Genomic DNA, 19,659 nt, shown 5'->3' with positions numbered 1-19,659 from the left:
ACTCCCTCGATGGCGAGAGATCAGGAGGTGAGGAGACGGAGAGAAGTGAGAGAAACAAAACATTTTCTTTTTCTCTCTTTCCTTTTTCTATCTCTATCAGCCATCTTCTTGCGCAGCTAAAGAAGCAGCGGTTTTGGCCTCTACACTCTCGGACACTGACTAGAGAGCATCGATTTTCAGACAAGAGGGGAAAAAGCTTATACATCATTATAGAGACGTCCCTCTGGAAGCATTGGTTTTGGATGCAGTTGTTGACACCTTTTGATGGAAAGAGATTAAGAGTGAAATGAGTTTAGAAGCAAAGGGTTACGAGAGGGGGAATTAGTAGTCCATCGAGAGAAGGAACAATGAAGAATAGAGACAATGATGAATATGTTTCAGAAGAAGTTGCGAATCATTTTGAAATAGAGTGTGCCTATCAGTAAAATCGATTGGATATGCACTGGAAGAAACAGTAAGGAATTGAAATTATCTAATAGATTCCGCAAGATCGGCTAACTGGATTATCCAAGGATGAAAAATCATGAAACTGGTGACGTTGGCGTAAAATGAGGTGTGGTTTTGGAATTTCGAGGGCATGTCTGATTGTGAGTCTCAAACTCAAACGCAGAACTAATGCATGAATATAAACCATTTTTATGGTACACCAAGAATTGTTCCTGAAACTGGGAAAAATTCGTCTTCTAGTTTGTCGAAGGCTCTAAAATCGGGAGCTTCCATTCATCTTGCAACTAAGAAAACTGAAATTCGACAGTTAAATATTGATAATGAACGAGTTGTTTTCCTTGAACTAACTAAAAGGTTCCGGGCTCTTTTCATTTAGAAGAGGATCGTGTTTGCCCAAGCTTCCGTTATTTCAACTAGAACACTACGACCTAGCTAGTAAAAACTGGAAAACCTAATCGTTTGAATATTCGAAAAACTCGTTACTCAAAAACAACCCCCTTCTTTTACTCTAAGTCTTCCTCGAAAAAAGAGACAGGTGGGAAGTGAGTCCCACATCTTCTAAGCAGGTATTCCTTCTTTCTCTTAATGTAATAGTCCATAGAGCTTAGTTGCGGGTCCGTTCCCTCTCTCTCCTGTGGTTGCCAATTATGAATACGTTGAAGAAACAGAGGGAGGACTACTGATTCTGGCAGGTGGTGTTCAGGGCTCGATGAGCCGGTATAATGCCTGTGAAGAGTAGAGAGGAGGACACATGTACATATTATTTGGGTACACGTTTAGAGTAGTCGAAGAGCGTCGAGTATTATGAAGAGGAGTATGAACAGAAGGTGTCGGGTCTATGGAATTGATGATGAGATTTGTTGTGTTGGAGGATGTGGACAGTGAATCAGCGAAATTAACAAGAAACATGGACAAGGGAGAGGAAAGTATTGGGATGTAGGAATTTATCTGCAATCTCAAAATCGCAAGAATAAGGCACACTGAACTTTAACTAGTTCTGGGAACAGAATATAAATTTAAAAAGTAATAAATAACTCTGACCATCAGTTTTTCAGAATATTACTCTATTTAATAGCTCATCGTCTAAGCTGTAAATAGAAAAGTCCCACAAGAATCTATCAAACTTGCGGTAACTTCATCAAAGCTTGAAATATTTCTCTTAACTTTTATAGTGGTTTTAGGAATCAGCAAAAATCACTGAATATTAACGTCCGCCGGACCTTTTGGGATCAACGGAACAACTCGGTTCGAATACTTTGGTAAGTTTAACGTTGAAAGCCGACACCGAATCCGAAATCACCTGGATACAAACTCAATTATGAAACAAAAAGTGGAACTTCTCACTGCTTGTACATATATCTCGAACCACCGAAACAGCTGAAAACTCGAGAATCAAAACCTCTTACAAACAGCTGGATGTGTTATGCAATCGTTATGCTACTTTGCATCTCTCGAATGGTTTCCGGTTCACTGAATTCTTTTTCAAGACTACCTGAGACAAAATGTGTGTCTCTTTTCATACACCTATGCATATATTTATTCTTCTCTCCGGTTTTTAATTGTTTCATTTTAAACTACCGGGGTGGTCTTTTTCATGGGGAAAAGTAAAAGAAGAAAAAGAAGAAGCTGGCCAATTTGTAGTGTACAAAAGAGAATTTCTAGAAGAAAGTGTTGAGTCAAATCCCACAAAAAGTGTTATCGTTTTTTCGAGAATGAGAAAAAGAAAAGATTTTTGTAGCAGAAAGGAAAGGAGATTGTCCTTGGGAAATGTGTACAATTTTCGATTTTCTGGTGACTTGTCAAAAAGAAATTTAAATGCGAAAATGTTTTGGGAATGAGTTTTCAGCAGAAACAAGGTTTTGTAAGAGTTGAAAAACGGAGAGAAGAGATAGATATCGAATTCTGCGATAGCACAAAAATATTGTGAAATTTGGAAAACGAAGATACTATATTGATTTAGAAGTTGAAATTAGACAAAAATTAGAGAGTCAGATGAAACTGTAGACCTGAATCTGGAAGATCTTAGATGATTTACTTATTCCACATTCGGAGCACAAGATTTTCCTCTCAAAACAGAAAACTCCGAACACCGAATCGGTAACTTGAATCACTAAACGTAGACAATAAACTTGAAAGAAAAGGAAGTTATTAGTTGAGAGAAAGAGAAAGAGAACTCCATTTCGAAACGAACACGGAGCTCTTTAGGGCTCATTATAATTTCTATTATTATGATTCTGACAGCCGGATGTCTCCAATGGAAACAAAGAGTGTCTCTTTCTCCTTACGGAGGGGGACGGTTGGCTCACCCATAAAAGTCATTAAAATTCAAAAAGTGAGAGATGGAAAGAGAATGGGATCGTACCTGGTCAACTGCCTGGTACTTTCCCATCTGTTTTGGTGACATTTTGAAAAAGAAATGACATTTTTAAAAAATGGTTTTTGAATTGATTTGAATGGATTTTAAATAAGAGGAATCTTGAATGAGTATTTGGAGGAATTGAACTAAAGCAGATCAAGAGCCAGCCATTCGAAAGATTGTTGAAATGCATCAGATACTGAGCAAATTGTTCTCAAATAACGAACGATTCATGTAAATTCTCCAGTGAATTTCGTATTCAAAACCTCTATGGGTCAGCAATAGTAAAATTAAAATGAAATAGACATCTAACTAGATGCTTATATTCTTCTCCTTCTACTTCAACACTCTTCGTCTTTTGCAACATTTCTAATACCTAATTTACGATGGAATATGGCAGGAATTCGATTAACCCCCCATAGGATGGAAACACGAAAGATTCAATTTTCGAATGCATTCGAACATTTGTGGTGACGAGAAAAGAAGAAGAAGAAGGGAGCTGTCGAACCGGAAGGAGTTACACTTCCGAGTGGCGTAAATGACGGCGAAAAGAGAGCAAAATGGGAATAAAAGTTGAGAAAAAGTTGGAAGTCGTGGAGGAGAGGAATTAGATAGTCATTATGGAAGAGGAGAGAGAAAAACCAATGAAAGTTTAGATGCGATCTGATATTGTGGAAATGTTGAATCAGAAATAAAATTTAACATTAACAGTTCTGACGCTATCTGTGCTTCTTGATGTCCAGCGTGATGTATCACATCGTCAAAAGAACAGACCTCTGTATCATTTATTGGAAATCATGAACGTTCTACTGGTGGGATCTCTAAATACGGGACAACAACCTCAGACCATACTAGAAATGTTGTAAGGGAATGGAACATGGGTTTGATGCAATATAAAAATCTATACGTTTATTAATATTTATTATTTTACTAACACAGAAGAAAACTCCATGAAACATTGACCTAACGTAATAACCTTCTCTACTCCTCTATCCATCCGATAACTATCATATTCCCATACCTTCCATCTCCATCTCCCTTTTCCTCACCCAACCATAACCATAACATTGTTTCTATATCGTTTAAAGATGCTAATCTCAAAAAGAGACCTTCTCGATCCGAACGGACCTTTCTATCTTCTATTTTTCGCCGACCATCTGCCACCTGCTTGTCTGTGAACGGGTTGCGTCATCAAACGGAAATTTGGTAGAGGGGAAATTGGGTTAATTAGAATGAAGAGGGTACCGAATGAAGAAAAATGAGGGGTGTGTATGTTTAGGATTAGGAGAAGCAAAAAATTATATATCGGTTCATGAAGGAACCAATCGAATTAGCAGATTTGCGGTGAGGTAAAGACAAAGAGACTGTGGATCGGAGAAGGGTTTGGAACAATTTGAATGCAGCTAGTTAACAGATTCTTAATCGGTCTATGAGGCTTTGATCGACCGAACTAGACACTATTCTCGTTCATTCTAAAAATATTTTATTTTCCAGAATCAATTCTACAAAAACCAATTAATATGACTCATATCAGTTGTGAATCACAAGCAAAGTGCCGACAACGTCCTCCAAAATCAAAAAAGCTTGTCACGATACGCATGACCTTACTCCCTGGTTATCAGGCTAAGAACCAGAGATTGCTTTGATTAAGCCGATTAGAAGCTGCTGTGAGTCACGGATTTCAAATTTGTTGCAAGAGAGAAATATGAGAAAAAGATTGTGTTTGTCATAGAACGTGCAGTCACCATCCATGGAATCGGTTTTATCTCACAATGGTCGATCAGACAATAGGGAGTAGAAACAGTTTTGTACAGTTGGGAAGGAAGACTTGACCGGTCCAGTTATCATTTGATCGCTAACTATAATCGGCTTTCTTTTAGTCCTCTGGGTTAGGCCTAGAAATTGAAAAATTTATTTAAAAAATTGCATGGACTGCTTTTCTATTCCAACCCTATCAAAGATGACTCATGCCGGGAGAATAACTCAAGGAACTCTTTTTTCATATGTCACATGCTTTGTTTCGATCCATCTCATTTCTCGAAACTCAACGAGCTGAATGTGTCCTACAACAAAAAAACTGCTCGATGGAACTTTGAAGTTTTGAACACTTCACTCTTTCCTTCTCTCTTTTCCTCATTTTTTATGACACAAAAAAGTTTCAAAACGACACACTTTCAAGGCTCAACTCGTCAAAACTTGACACCACAAAAAAGAAGAGACGACCGCATTCGTGTTCGTTTTTGTTGCCATTCGTGATTCTCTAGGGAGTCGTTGATGAGACAAGGCTCGATGAGCTTCAAAGTTTCAGTCTCTTCATCCGTTTTTTTGTGCTCATTTTTATGAGCTCTAAGCTATATATTGGAGAAGAAGGGGGAGAAGAGAAAGGGATAGACTAATTGAAAAGAGTATTGAATATTCGAACAAAAAAGGGGACTGGAGCACATGAATAAAAATTGAAGGAATAAGAAAACAGAGAGAGGAAAGAGAACAGAAATAAAATAGGGATTGGTTTTGACACGAACATGCTCGAAAAGCAGGAAAGAATTGCTCTCTGTGTCGACTTGAGGCTTGATTGATTGGTTCGTTCGAAGCAAAATTTCAAGAAAAAAGAAGATGGAAAAAGGAGAAAAAAGGGGACTGCGAGGACTTCCTTTGTCTTGACAAATTTAATTTTGAGCAGGCTTCAGATTGAGATTTCGAGGAGAAAATATAGTTTTCTGGTTTTCAGATATGGATGCATATATTAACGGCATATTCTACAAGTTTTGAGATAAAAAATATCAAACCTCAGCTCGTATGAGTTTTGGCCGAAGGTTCAAAACCGATGCAACCGTGAACCTTCAAAAGTGCACTAGTCCATGCACTAGTTTGTATAATCTTCACGTAAAAAATAGTTCCAAATTCCATTGTGAATCGAAAATCAATAGTTTGAAATCAAGTAATTCTTGCCACGAAATATGAAGAGAAACAATAAAGATGACATGTGAGTTCTTTCTCATGTTTTCAGATTCCATCTATCTTTTCACAGTCTCCCATCTCAAATTGTCGCAAGTTTCTCGAAAGAGAGTGACGGTTACCTGAAATATCGAGTCAGTTTCACTAAACAATAAACACGTTTCGTATGACTTTCTTTGAATTCAGACTAACTTCAAACCAGCTTACAAACATTTTCTGACTTGTGTCGGATTGGAAAGCTCGGATTTCAAACAGGACCGTTCGCCTAGTGAATTTCGATGCAACAGACTTTTCCAATCGCTCAGTGCTCTATATTCACTGGTTTGACAGATTGAAAATCTACATTTTCTGCTGAGAATAATGAACATTTCAGAATTATCAAGAAGACTCTAAGAAATTTCTCGATGAAATTCGTCCCCTTTTTGAATCTGCTATCGCTACGGAGTATGAATTCCATAAGAATATGAAGGCAAAATTGCAAGTCATCAATTCCTTTTTTGCCAACGAATTTGAAGTGAAAAAGAAGGAATTTGACGATTTGGGACCAGTATTAGAGAAACTGCAAGCAAACCGTCCAGCTGAACCAGAGCAGATACAACAACTGGATAAGGTGATGGCAAGATTCACTGATTTGCAAAGAAAGGTTTGATTGAGAAGATCTCATTCGTGTCATCTATTAAAGTTCAGCTCAAAGACATGATTCGTGAAGGACTTGCTGCAATTCAAGCTCAACATTTGAAAGTGATCCGAGAATGTACAGAGTTGTATCAGAGACAAAATGAGCAATGGAGTAGAACGTTTGCTCCTTTCGCTAAGTTCAAGCCGGATGTCACTATTAAACCGAGAAAAGATAAAGAAAAGGAACATGATAAAGCTTCGAAATTGAGTGTAGATGATAAAGATGGTAAATGAATTATTGAAAGGAATGGAATAAAGAGAACTATTGAATTTTTCCTATTGCGGTTCGTTTGGTTTCAATAAACGCAATAAAGGTTTCAGTAAGAATCAGAACTCATAATTACCAAACAACAACACTGTAAGAATTCATTTTTTTCCAAAATTATCATGAAAGATGAAATTAGAGTGCCATAAATCCGGTCACATCATGAACATCCATCCCCATCAGAAGAGACGATCCACCATCGACTACAATTGATTGTCCAATGATAAAAGATGACATGGTCCGATCGGCAAGGAATGCAATGACTTGAGCGATGTGATCCGGTTGTGCAACAGCTCCATAAGGAATACACTCCTTATGAGAAGACATGAACTCCACCATCTGGGAAATAGAGATGTTCTTAGAGAAGCTGATTTCGAAACTCACTTTTCTCCAAATCTCATCTGGAATTCCCATCGATGTTCCAAATCCAGTGTTCGTGAATCCAGGACTGACCGAATTTACACGGACTCCGTGCCGAATGAGTTCGATGGCTGCACTTCTGGTGAATTGATTTAGAGCAGCTTTTGGCATTGAGTGATATATGAAATGAGGATTCTGGAATTGTTATAATGTTCGATCCACGATTTTGCTTATCTAGATTACAAAAAAACACAGTTAGAAAATTATATCTAAAGTTAAAACGTGCTTACGCCATGATGATCGGCTCCCATAGCAGAAACATTCACAACTTCTCCCTTCGTTTTCATCAAATGAGGAATCGCTTTCTTCGTCATCATCACGATAGCTCTCAAATTGGTATACATATGCTTGTCGAATACCTCCATTCCCTGATTTACTCCAATTTTTCCTTCCGGATCAACGAATGCTCCTCCAGCACTATTAACCAAAATGTCAAGTCTTCCGAACTTCGCAACTGTTGAGTCAATCAGGTTATCCTGTTCCGATTCAACATTCAAATCAGCCGCAATCACAAGAACATCACTTTCCGGTGTTCCCTTTTTCAAAATCTCTTGTTTAGTACTCTCAAGACGATCCGTATTTCTTCCAGTAATAGTAACTTTGCATCCTTGTTTCGCGAGGAGAATAGCAGTTGCACGTCCGATTCCGCTGGAGGAGCCTGGAAAATCATACGGAAATGTAACAATAAAAAATTGAGAATCGAGAGAGAAATCACAGTAAAGTCTGCTAAAACACAAAAACAACATACCTGTAACAAGTGCCACTTTATCGGAGAATCTAGCCATGATGATTCAAAATATTCAGAGGTTTTTTGAGTTGATTCAGTTCAATTTTCCATTATTTTATACTCCAAAGTGTTCGTGGTTTATGACAATCTGAAACATTTTGTGTGGCCTACCATTTTGAAAACAACGAAAACATTAGGTCAACATTCATTGAGGCGTTGCACGAAAACTGTGTTTTATAGTCGGCAGGAAATGTGTTTTATGGGTAGTTCTATAGTCTTTTGTACATTTAGTTTTAGTTGAGATGTGTCGTGTACAAACTAAGAATTAATATTCTGAATTTTACAATAAATTAAGAGAGCTATTTGAAACCGGCGTTTAAAAAATTTCTTCCAATCACACATTTATCTGAATTTTTACACTGTTCTGTTCCCTTTTATAACTGTGCAGAATAATTTGAAGTATGTGTTCATATGGATTCAGTAGATGACCAATTGTCTGAACAAAAATCAATTCTCTCAAAATTTTCATTTCAATACAAGTAAAATGAGTTCACGATAGACGATAGGTCCCGATGGCCTTTTAGTTCGGGTACAAATATTGCGATCTTGCTGAAAAAAGGGTTTTATCAAAAACTAAATTGAATCAGCAAACTCACGAAGTTTCTTTTGAGACTTTTGAGACTTTTGAGACTTCAAAGTTTTATCAGATTTCTGAGACTTCTGCGATTTATCATTGTTTCCTTTTGGTGTATGCGAATATTGACTGGTTTTGGCAGTGTGGAACGATGCAGAATGGAAAGATGGCAGTGCTTGAATCTCACGAATTTCGGATTCAGTCTTTCTGGTTCCCATCATTTTTGGATCAATTTCCGATCTCGAGCTGAGGACGTTCGGAGATGCACTCGACATGGTGGAGAGAATGGCAGGACGGTCTGTAACATGATTACCATATAGCAGTGGATCAGTGGATCATTTCTCTGATTGTCATTGAAAAACAACATAAGCCTGAAACAGAAATGTTAACTAACCTGCTCTGGCTACTTGATTCTTCACAATATAGTTGTTGTTAACCATGGAATGTCCAGAGAAGCTCTGCTTGGCACCACTTGTAAACGTTTTGTTCAAACTTCCGTTGGCTGGACTCATAATCACAGGATCAGATGGACTGAAATAGTTTATTCATGTATTTGTTTCCAAAAGGCAGTTGACTTACCCAAATGGATCTGGAATATCACGAACCAGTTGAGCTTCTGAAGCCGTGAAACTCGCTTTCAACATTTTCTGACGCTCCATTTCCTTGTTTTTCAGAACGATGTCACTGGACCACCCACTGAAAACATACTCGATAAAGAAAGCTTTATCTCGGAAACTTACGGATATTTCGCAGTACAATGCGGCTTCTTGAATCCACTCGATGGTTTGTAAACTGGAGAAATCGGTGGAAGAAGTTTCTCAGATTTACTACTTGCAAACGGATCAGTCATGTTTTGAAGGCTCTCCACTTCACTTTTGGTGAAATACTTCGGACCGGTGTTAGTTTCACGAACAAGAATACTATTGTTGGATTGGCTGCTGGTCAATGATCTATAATTTCAATTTACATGATATTGTACAACATCAACTTACTTTTCAAATGGATCAGGAATCTTTTTGATCGCCTCGATTTCGGAAACAGAGCGGTAGTTCGAGCGGCTTAAGTGATTCATATTGAACTAAAACACGTTTTAGATTCATACCTGTTGAACGGATCTGGAAGATGCTCAATAGCTGAAATCTCGGAGCGAGAACGATGGAATGGTTCCGCTGGAGGAGCAACATTTGTCGACGAAGCAACTTTTTCAGATTGTTTCGCTGTCTTCTTGGTGACAATCTTGATTCCAATCGTTCCACTTGGAGAAATCGACAATTGAGATTTGGAGGCAATATCCAGATTAGTCAAATATTGTTTCAATGAGTATCTGATTGCGTACAATGCATCAAAAGTAATATCACTGATGACGAGACTTTGAAGAATTGTATTAATTGTCTCCTTCTCTGGTTTCTTTGCCATTATCCACAAAATGAACATGTTGATGAGCGGAACTTTCTTTTGCATTGGAAGAACTGATGCCATCACAGCAATCATTGAGTTGACGGTGAGTTTCGAGATCTCCTCGATAGTCAATCCAGCCACTTTATCAGTCAAATCATAAACCAATCCATTCATTGTCGCATCCATAACTGAGAAGTCTCGAACCGAAGCAATATTCAAGGCGAGAATTGGATTCCCACTGTGGTTACGGATCTTTTGTTCGATTTGCTGTTGGAGCATTGTCACCTGAACACATCATTTTGCGAGAAATATCAAGATTCATTCAACTCACGCGAAGGTACGAGGCGACAGCAAGAACATCTGCAATTTGAGACTCCGGAATATTGAGATTTCCAGAATACATCCAATCGATAACTCTCTTCACACTTGCCCCTTCAAACTCTTTCAAATCAATCGGTTGATACGGAGCCCGTTGAGGTTCGAGAGCATCAGCAAGGAGAGCGGAGTGAGCACAAACTACCATCGAATGCACCAAATCGAACCCGTTTTTCAGATTTAGCTTGATATCGCAAGTGCTAAAATCTCCGACTCGACGCTTCGATTGCAAATTTTTGGCGATTTGTTCGAAGTGATGAGGTGGGGCGTTGGCATGTAACGAGTTTCTGAAAAAGAGAATTGACCTGAATTCGAGAGAGAGAAGAAAACTTACGAAGAGGACATGATGTTCTGGTCTTGATTCGATTTCCAAAGTTCAATCGATATTTGAATACTGAGTCCAGAAGGAATGGAAGAAATCGGGAGATGGGAAGAATTGGAGTAAGGTTTCACGTCGAGGTCGCGTTGTGTAATAACACGATAATGGGAGAAAATTGAACTTTATATGATTTTTTCGAAACTGCCCGTGTCTTTTATGACGTGGGTCATTTCAGAAAAGACGTGTCACCCTATTGACCGCCCGTCCTAATCCACTCTATTCAACCAACCAGTTCACTTGCTCGTCAGTACTGGGTTTTCCGGCTCCGCGACAATTCGCAACTGCGACATTCCGCAACTAACGTAGGTTTCGCAACTGTTCATTTCGCAACTGCGACATTTCGCAACTACGACAATTCGCAACCACGACGTTTCGCAACTGCGACGTTTCGCAACCATTAAACTAGCAATAGTTTAACCTAGTTTTGTCTAAAAATGGGTCAGGTAACTTTTTCTTCCATTTAATTATTTTCAAATATGTTCCCAAGCTCTTTGGTACACTCAACATTTTTTACTGACCCAAATATGCAAATGCCCAGTGGTTGCGAAACGTCGTGGTTGCGAAATGTCGTAGTTGCGAGACGTCGCAGTTGCGAAATGACTAGTTGCGAAATGTCGCAGTTGCGAAGTGTCGCAGTTGCGAAACCTACGTTAGTTGCGGAATGTCGCAGTTGCGAAATGTCGCAGTTGCGAATTGTCGCGGAGCCGGTTTTCCTACGAATGGTTTGGTTGGAGGAGAATTCTCTGAATTTTTGAGAAGGTAAGGAGGGATTTGGAATTTAGTTTAGGATAAGGGATAAGGATCTAAATTCTGATCGGGACGCCACTCTTATAATAGCTTTGGTGTGGCGGAGTCGCTGATTATACACACATGCACGAATAGTCTGGATCCCATTTAGAGCTTTATTAAATTTTTGGTTGCTTTCCCCAGAACATCAGCTGGTTTTTGCTTGAACTATTTGAACTATGCCGGATTTTCATGAGAAATTATTGTATTGTATTACAATCGAAAAAAAATCGTGACCCACGTGGCTAGCTTCCAAAAAACATCAAATATGATTCCACGCGAACGTTGAAAATTAATTATATATCGACCTTCATGTGTCCCCATATCTTACTGACTCCTTGCCTTACTCTACTTTTCTCTTCTTCATACTCTGTTCTCCATCGAGTCAGTTCCAGATTTCACAATTGCAAATTGGTTTGGTTTTCTGTCTACTTGGAGGATCTCAGTTGTCATCTATGGACTTTTCGGCACCGTGGAAAAAAATCAAACAAGGACTCTGAATCGATGTGAAGGTACGTAGCAGTGCTTTGGTTTAGTGTAACGTGGGTCCCCTCCATTCTTACTCTGTGTCGGAACCGCATAGGTAACCCAGGAAACCTGGAGAAATGCTATACAAAGCGGGCTGAAGTTTACTTCAGTAGACATGAGTTTGAATTCTCCTGGTCTAGAATATATAAGAAATTGGGATACTTTCTATCCATCTGACTTCCTCCCACCATTCTTACTCTGTGACGGAACCGCATAGGTAACCCAGGAAACCTCTGTTTCTGGCTCAGAAGACGTTTTTTTATTCAGTAGGGAAGGATAGAATCAACAACAAACAAACATATAAAAAAATCTGGTGTTTGTTAATAGTAAAGATCTTGCATGAGCAATGTCGTACCTTTTTTGAACTGATTTCAGGTTCTCACACGAAAAAGGAAACTATTTTACCTTCCTTACAGGAAAATTTTTGTTTCGCTTACAGGCTAGTTTCACTATTTCTACAAAGAACTATCACTTAAATATGTTCACAACTACTTGAAGCTGAACTGTTTTAGCCGTGATGCTCCAAACAAATAGTCTCCCAACTCTATAGTCTTATTCTTAGTTTATTCATGGAAAAAGTGAGTCCTGGGGATCAGAAGCCGTTGTTTTATTACAATAATGCATCATAACATCAAATATTATAAGAATCTGAGGAAAATACACGTTTAGCGGGGACAATTATTCGTTGGAATTATTGAAGGAATGTCGACGATCTGATCGATTTCTTGTTGATCTTGGCAGTCATTTGAAGAGTTCCATCGGCGTTCAGGTTTCATCTAAAAACAAAACAGTAAATTTTTTATAGTACTTTGACAACACAAACTATGCCCTAATTAAAAAAAATCCCTTACATAATAATCTGACCTAGTTTTTCAGATTTTCCACCAACCAAATGTATTAATTTTTCAACAACTCAAATGACATCATTGTCTGGTGTCTAAGTACTAATAATGCGCCGCGGAAATCTTATGAATGAATTGGTAATGTGAGATACTAAAAACGAACTTTGTGCTTACTTCCGGTCAGAGTTTCACTGATCTATTTCTAGGTAAGTAAGCTCAGAATCCTAAAATATTTCTTTCTATAAAAAAAAACTTACTGGATCAGTAACGCTTTTTCCCCTCTGCCAAAAACATCCAATCTGCCGGAACAATCGACGATACTCTTCGTTGTATTTTGTCTGAAATCAGATCACTCATAATTTATTCCAATATTGTCTGTAACTCACATTATAAAGTCCATAAATTATCGGATTCAAACAAGAATTGCTCATAGCCAACCAATGAGAGAAGAAGAACACCAGATTGATATATTTCCATCCATTGACTTCAGGTTTTAGTTCATTCAGAAGAAGATACGTCTCCAATGGGAACCAACACAAAGAGAAACAGGCGACGACAATGATGAGAGTTCGCATGAGCTGCGATAATTGAGTGTTTGGTGGAACCATTGATACCACTGATATCTACATTTCGGATTAATGGGATTAATTAGATTAGATTCCAGAGAAAAGACAGTGCAGAGTGAGAAAGAGTAGTGAGAAAGCGATAGAAATTGATTATTGAAAAGAAGTTATGAAAGTGTTAGAAGAAAAGCACACTGCAAGAAGATTAGTCGAAAAGTGATACAATCCCATGCTACATGTAAAACTACACTCAATGGACTCACTTTTTGATTTGCAGTTTTTGTTTCATCCATTTCTTCTCCAGCCTTGCTCAACGTCCAGATTTTCACAGCAATCATTGTGTAAGCGGTGTCAAGAATGACCATTGGGAAAAAGTATTGAATGATGACGAGATAGATGTTGTAGCTTTTCCACCATCCGGCTTCAGGGTACACTGGGAGACACTGTAATGCTTAGGAATAGAAGTAAAACTTATTCGTAGGACACCTATTTCAAAAACTAGACAAAAACCCGGTTTTTGATAGTCAAACAAAAATCTCAAACGATACCTGAACAATAGTTTTACTGGAATCATTATCATCCTCAAACTCGTAAGTCTGATGAAATAATCCATGTGGAAGTGACACGATAACCGACATGATCCATATCAAAAGCACACATCTTTTTGCAGATTTCGGACTCATTTGAGAGCATTTAGAGAAGAACATTGTACGGAATTCGTGGACTGCAGATGTGACCAAAGTGAAGACTGATACTGTCAAAGCAACTGTTTCCACGTATGGAACGATTCGACAGAGCGGATGAGGTAAGAACCATTCCTGAAAATAGATATTTGAGTTAATGTTTTTGGGATACTGTTTCAGAAAGTAGTGAAAAGATCATACGAAATTATCGAGTCGTTGCACTCTCTTGATCCAATAAAAAAAATTAGCTCAGACGAACCAGATAAATTATAACAACCGTTTCGTTCTGATAATAACTAGACCGTTTATCTGATTCTTTTAATTTCCAGTTGCCCGATTTCCGATTCTCTAACTTTTCCCTGCTCCAAACCCCGTTATTCACATTTCACACTTGTAAATCCCATCTGTTTTCGATGAGTTGAACATCAAAACAAGCGCTTTTTTATTGTTGAAAAGAAAAGTTGTTTTCCCTTTTTTCACACTAAAAAAAGAAAAAGATTTATAACTTGGAATGTTTTTGGGTTCTTCTTTTCCGAAGTTCCCTTCGAACCATGTTGCAATATAGTCCCTTGACTTCTTCTTTGTTTTCCTCAGTTCAATAATTCATAGAGAAATCAAACTAGTCTTTTCTGAGACCTCCGGAAACAGATCGAATGTCATTTTTCATTTCTTCTCTTGTTCTTTTTTTCAACACTTGGGTTTAAACACAAAAAGAAGAGAGACTTACTTGGAAAAGGGCCGCTTGAAATTTGAAAGGAATCGCGAAGATGCCCGTGAAAAGATCAGCAAATCCCAGGTTTAAAATGAAATATGTGGTGATTGAACGAACTCTGAAAATAGTTTTGTGGTTTCGAATTTGGGTAATCTCCTGCTCATGTTTTTCAATGATTTTAAAGCTTTTTTAGAGAATTAGTTTGAGAAACGGAGAGCCGCAGAGAACAATTAACTTTTTGAAAAAATCGTGACCATTTTGAGTTATGGTTCAAAACGGGGAGAACAAAAACTTTTTGGCAGAAGCTTCTTTGAATTGTTGAAGAGGCTGTTGCAGTAAACTTTTAAGGTAATCTATAAAAAAAGCATCAAAGCTCTTCAGCAATGAAAAAGAAATATTTGAATTGATGCTGGTTGATTAATGACTGTGTACGTTTGGGATAAGAACTATCGAGTAACTTGCAAGTTAGATAGAAAGGATCAAATTAGCGTAAATAATCAATTTTCGAGCTCGGTATTGGAGATCCAAACCTCACATACAGTAATTAATTGAAAAGCACTTCATCACAATTTCAAGTTTTGAGTCCTTCAGAAGTGGAATTTTTTCATTTTCTATATTTTGTCAAAAGCTTGTTAAAATATCGAAGAAGTTCAATTCTTCGCTCTCTCTCTTTTGCACGTAAATCGCCCCCAAAACCATCTCTCTTCAAGAAAAAGTGATCGCTTATTCAGAGAAGGAATTCAACGAAACATCCTGTTTTTGTTTCCCGGTGAAACAGAATATTCTCAGTGAAGAGGAGCTAACTAACAAGATGCGTGAGAACAAGAAACGTGTCACAACCAGTTGACTTTCCGCTTTTTTCGGATTTTTCGGTTTTTTCACTCTAGTTTCCGGGTTAAAAATAACAAACAAGACACGGAGATCGAGTTTCATCTGATGTGATCTTCAAAAATCATGTGGATGGAGGAATCTCCGTCAATTCAAAGGAATAAAATTCACCTTAAACGGAATAGCGTGATGTAGAGAACGAGAAGGTTTCCAACAACTGCCATGAAGGCAATGACTGCATACAGCATACACCATATCATCTGCAAAAGAAAAATCGCAGATTATGAATAAGTTAGAAACCCCGCAAATAACCTTTGTTCAACTCATACCGTAGTGAAGTTTCTAGATTCTATTATATACCGTCAATAGACTCCTCAATCAAAAAAAAATTGGCTAGTTGTAAAAAGTAGTCCTTTCAGTAACTTCACTGGTTATCTCATAGTTATGTCAACTTGATGACAAGTAAACATTTCTAGTAACTACTGTTCGCTATAATAAATTTCTTGACTACAAGCACAAACATAATATCAAAAGACTTAATCAATGAGAAATGCGGTTCGTTAAAAAAAATTAACGTTTCAAAACTACGACATGCGTTTCTACGAAGTTTGCCATTCAATTGTTTTCCGTCTAGACACCCATAGCTTAACAAAAGTGAGTAACTGTTTTTGTAAAATCTTTTGATCCATTATGGTCATTTACATTCAATTCAATTCTTCTACTCATTTGATAAGGGCAAATCACAATTTGTTTTTCACAGAACAACATCAATTTTACTTCCTGCCAAATCCAAGAACTTCAAGTCCTTCCTTCTTACTTTTCCTTGTTGAGTTCTCTAGACAACTCTTGAAAAACTTCAGACTCAACCTTCTAGATAATTGTCTTCAAAACAGAACATCCCTTCTAATTACTTTCTTTTTATATCCAGATTTCTTCCCTTTTTCCTTCTTTTTTTTTGTCTGACGTTTGGAATGAAGAGGGAGGATCTCTGGACATTAATCCCAATGTCCGAGAGAGGAAAATCCAAATTTAGATTGAAATCGAAAAATGGGAAATTCACGGTCTCCTACGCGTAAAAAATTCTAAATAATTTTCCACATCATTTGACCTTTCACGCTGAGTATTGTCCTTGGCTATTTTTGAGAAAAAAAGTAGGGCAATTGTTTAGAACGCTCTAGCTTCAAGGAAAAGTACCAACTTGACTAGAAGTTTTCAAAACGAATAGAGGAAAAAAAGCCCTACATTTTGATATGCACTAGTAATATGAACTTAGACTTTGGAAGCCAGTGAACGAGAAACTGAAAAACTGGGAAACTTGACCGAATTTGAGAAATGTAATAGACTATTTGTTGTTCATGCGCTATAATTTTGTTGAACAAGTTGTTAGTGATCGTTTAGCTCTGAAAAACCATCCGGAAATCTTTTATGCTCCTAAACACTCCGTTCTCAACCAATATTCAGTCAGCTGAGATACCGTATACCTAATTACGACATTTGATTAAAAACTGTTTCCATGGGGTTGTAGAGATTTTTGATCTGATCATTATTTAAGTGGAATGAATCTTCCTGGAACAAAACCAAAAAAGCAGATCCCAATTTTCGATGTCAGTTTAAAATGGCAAATTTTCTGCACATTTTCCGATTTTTCTCAAGAATTAGGTCAAACTTCCAAAATGTGGCATCTTGCAAAGTTTCTAAATTTTATACTGATTTTAATGAGCCGTCAATCAAGAATTTTCATTGGAAAATAAAAAAGTTGATCTAGTTTTAAGATGTTCCTTCGACTGAGTAGTAATTCTTATATATGCATCTACTTTTTTATTTTCCAACGAAAATTCTCGATTTATGGCTCATTCGAATCAGAATGAAATTTAGAAACTTCGCATGGGGCCAGTTTTTTGATTTTTGATTTTGTTTTCAAGATATTTGACAAAAAGTACGAAAAAATCGTATTTTTGTACTGAAATTGAATTTTTGAATCTACTTTTTCAGTTTTTGCCTAAAATTAAAATTTCAAGGTCCAAACTGATTAATTTCAAATTCTCTAAAAACTCATGGCAAGCGATTTTTGAAATACATCGTAATTAGGTCATCGGCAGTATAAAATCATCATATTATCTACTGAATTCCTAATTTTTTCATCCATCTGATGATTTTCTGAACGGTTTCGGTGTTCAAAATGCTTATGGAAGCCTTCATTAACAGTCTTCCATCCAATTTTGAACGAAGCGTAGACCACTTCCTCGAATACGGGTCAGAACACTCCATTCGATTAAACAAGAGATAATGAGCTTCATAGACGGCAGAATAATACGTTTAATATATGAAAATGCTGGGAATGTCTTCCTCCATCTACTTTTCATAAAAATCAATCAAAACCCTGCTTCTTCCAAGTCACCAGATAGTTTAAAGTTACGTCTATAAAGAGAAAACGAGAGATAAAAATCACTGTGAGAGACGCAGACGACGTGCAAATTAATAAAATTTTTCACGCGTAGGAGACCGTGAAATTGAGATTAAGTAGAGAAAATTCAATTCAAATGGTTGTAGTATTTCTTTTCATTTCAAAAAGAGGGAGTAGTGGGTCATAAACAAACAACTGATACTTTCATATGAATAATTTTCGATTTCAATGTTTCAGAGAGAGCAGGAACGAAGATCCGAGGTTCAGTGAATCACAATGCCACCTCATTTGAAATTCATTTTCTCCCTGAATGATTCCATTTTTTGACGAGAAATATCCGGATGTAATTCCATCAAAATTAGAAAAAGAAGACATCAGAAAAAACTGAATTTTAGATTTTCCATGATGGATTTCTTGGGTAAATAGATGACGGCTACAGGAAGAAGATGCTTTCGATATTAATTTTGTGTTGGGTAATAATATTTTTAATTAATTATAGAAGGTGGGCGGGGGTGTTAAAAACATTATCGGAAATTTCGAAAATTCGAAAATTCGAAAAATTTAAAACTAAAAATACTGTTTGAAATTATTTTATTAAAAAATAGAAAAATATTAGTAGTTTGTTATTGCTCGGTAGATGCTCGTAGGGGCAAAAACTGCCGAACAACGCGGTAACAAAGTTAATGTCTGACCGAGATCATGATAAAGCTGAAGTCGTTTTGATCAACCTTTTCATCCCAATTCGATAAAATGGCCGCATTCTTTTAGTTTCAAAATGGGTGTTGAAATAAGCTTCGAAATACTTTAACCTGCTCGTTTTACTGAAATTTGGTTTCGGATAATTATCAAATAGCATACATCTCTATCCATACATAAATATTCAATTTTCGCCACTTCAATAACCAGATATTTGTTTTCTTAAGATCTCAATCAGTTTTAATTGGGTTAAGCGTCTTTTAGCAAGATACAAATGGGATGACAAGCTTTGAAACCCCATTGAAACAGTAACTGATCACAATTAAAATAATCCACGAATAGAATCCAACTCACCAATTCTACAGGAGACAGTTCATAGAAATCCGAATCATCGCTATCAGGTACGGCAGCAGTGGATTCCAGCAAGCTGCTTGACGTAATCGTCGATGTGAGAATCGAAGAAGAATCAGAGATTGTTGTGAAGTTCATCGGGAGGAGTGATGCGACGGCGGTGTCCTCAACTTCTTCTGCTCTACGTCTTCAACCGAAAAAAGAGGCGTGGCTTAGCGGCGGGAACCGAGGATAGATAGAGAGAAGAAAGGAAATAAAGACAGAGAAAGAGCAATTAGGAGGACAAAAAACACCGAAAAAACAACACGGGAGAGAAAAGAAAAGAGCCTGTTTATAATATTTCTTCTCCGTTCTCTGCCGTTGCTCTTCTTCAACCAAAGAGACATGGTAATCTGATTAGAACAATGGGAAACGACTGGTAGGAACACTACTTTCAAAAAAAAAAGATGAGATTCTCTAATAGAGAAAAAGGAGGACTAGTAGGCGGAGCTTAAGTGAAAAATGAAAAAAAAAAAAGAAGAAGAAAGGCTATATAACTCATAGAAAAAGAAGAAGAAGGAGAAGAAGAAATGAAGGAGAACGGACGAGCATATTGGAGTGAAGAAGGGCGAGAAATAAGAAGAAGGAGAAGA

At 37.4% G+C, this 19,659-nt stretch overlaps 5 protein-coding genes across 5 annotated transcripts; 2 read left to right on the top strand and 3 right to left on the bottom strand.

The window, feature by feature from the left end:
• Window positions 1-5,760: 5,760 nt before the first annotated feature.
• GCK72_013524 (uncharacterized protein) lies at window positions 5,761-6,670 on the top strand (the record flags this gene model as incomplete). Its single annotated transcript, XM_053729882.1, has 5 exons — window positions 5,761-5,786; window positions 5,832-5,892; window positions 5,945-6,079; window positions 6,132-6,401; window positions 6,446-6,670. The coding sequence occupies 5 exons, from the start codon at window positions 5,761-5,763 to the stop codon at window positions 6,668-6,670; spliced, it is 717 nt and encodes a 238-aa protein (XP_053584654.1).
• Window positions 6,671-6,836: 166 nt separating this feature from the next.
• Window positions 6,837-7,906, bottom strand: GCK72_013523 (uncharacterized protein; the record flags this gene model as incomplete). The annotated part of the gene is made up of 4 exons (XM_053729881.1): window positions 6,837-7,040; window positions 7,086-7,256; window positions 7,352-7,779; window positions 7,870-7,906. 4 exons carry the CDS (start codon window positions 7,904-7,906, stop codon window positions 6,837-6,839), a joined length of 840 nt encoding a protein of 279 aa, XP_053584653.1.
• Window positions 7,907-8,428: 522 nt separating this feature from the next.
• On the bottom strand, window positions 8,429-10,600 carry GCK72_013522 (uncharacterized protein; the record flags this gene model as incomplete). The annotated part of the gene is made up of 9 exons (XM_003101381.2): window positions 8,429-8,457; window positions 8,505-8,780; window positions 8,877-9,013; window positions 9,062-9,178; window positions 9,223-9,432; window positions 9,475-9,540; window positions 9,585-10,165; window positions 10,212-10,542; window positions 10,590-10,600. The coding sequence occupies 9 exons, from the start codon at window positions 10,598-10,600 to the stop codon at window positions 8,429-8,431; spliced, it is 1,758 nt and encodes a 585-aa protein (XP_003101429.2).
• Window positions 10,601-12,613: 2,013 nt separating this feature from the next.
• GCK72_013521 (uncharacterized protein) lies at window positions 12,614-19,165 on the bottom strand (the record flags this gene model as incomplete). The annotated part of the gene is made up of 8 exons (XM_003101305.2): window positions 12,614-12,724; window positions 13,048-13,128; window positions 13,177-13,413; window positions 13,617-13,796; window positions 13,902-14,171; window positions 14,764-14,866; window positions 15,748-15,836; window positions 19,031-19,165. The coding sequence occupies 8 exons, from the start codon at window positions 19,163-19,165 to the stop codon at window positions 12,614-12,616; spliced, it is 1,206 nt and encodes a 401-aa protein (XP_003101353.1).
• GCK72_013520 (uncharacterized protein) lies at window positions 18,383-19,262 on the top strand (the record flags this gene model as incomplete). Its single annotated transcript, XM_053729880.1, has 2 exons — window positions 18,383-18,398; window positions 19,078-19,262. 2 exons carry the CDS (start codon window positions 18,383-18,385, stop codon window positions 19,260-19,262), a joined length of 201 nt encoding a protein of 66 aa, XP_053584652.1.
• Window positions 19,263-19,659: the final 397 nt, after the last annotated feature.

This window comes from Caenorhabditis remanei, chromosome IV (assembly GCF_010183535.1).
Source record: "Caenorhabditis remanei strain PX506 chromosome IV, whole genome shotgun sequence".
Classification (NCBI taxonomy): Eukaryota; Metazoa; Nematoda; class Chromadorea; order Rhabditida; family Rhabditidae; genus Caenorhabditis; species Caenorhabditis remanei.
The sequence above is the reverse complement of the archived record's forward strand: the minus strand, read 5'-3'. Positions and strand labels throughout refer to the sequence as shown.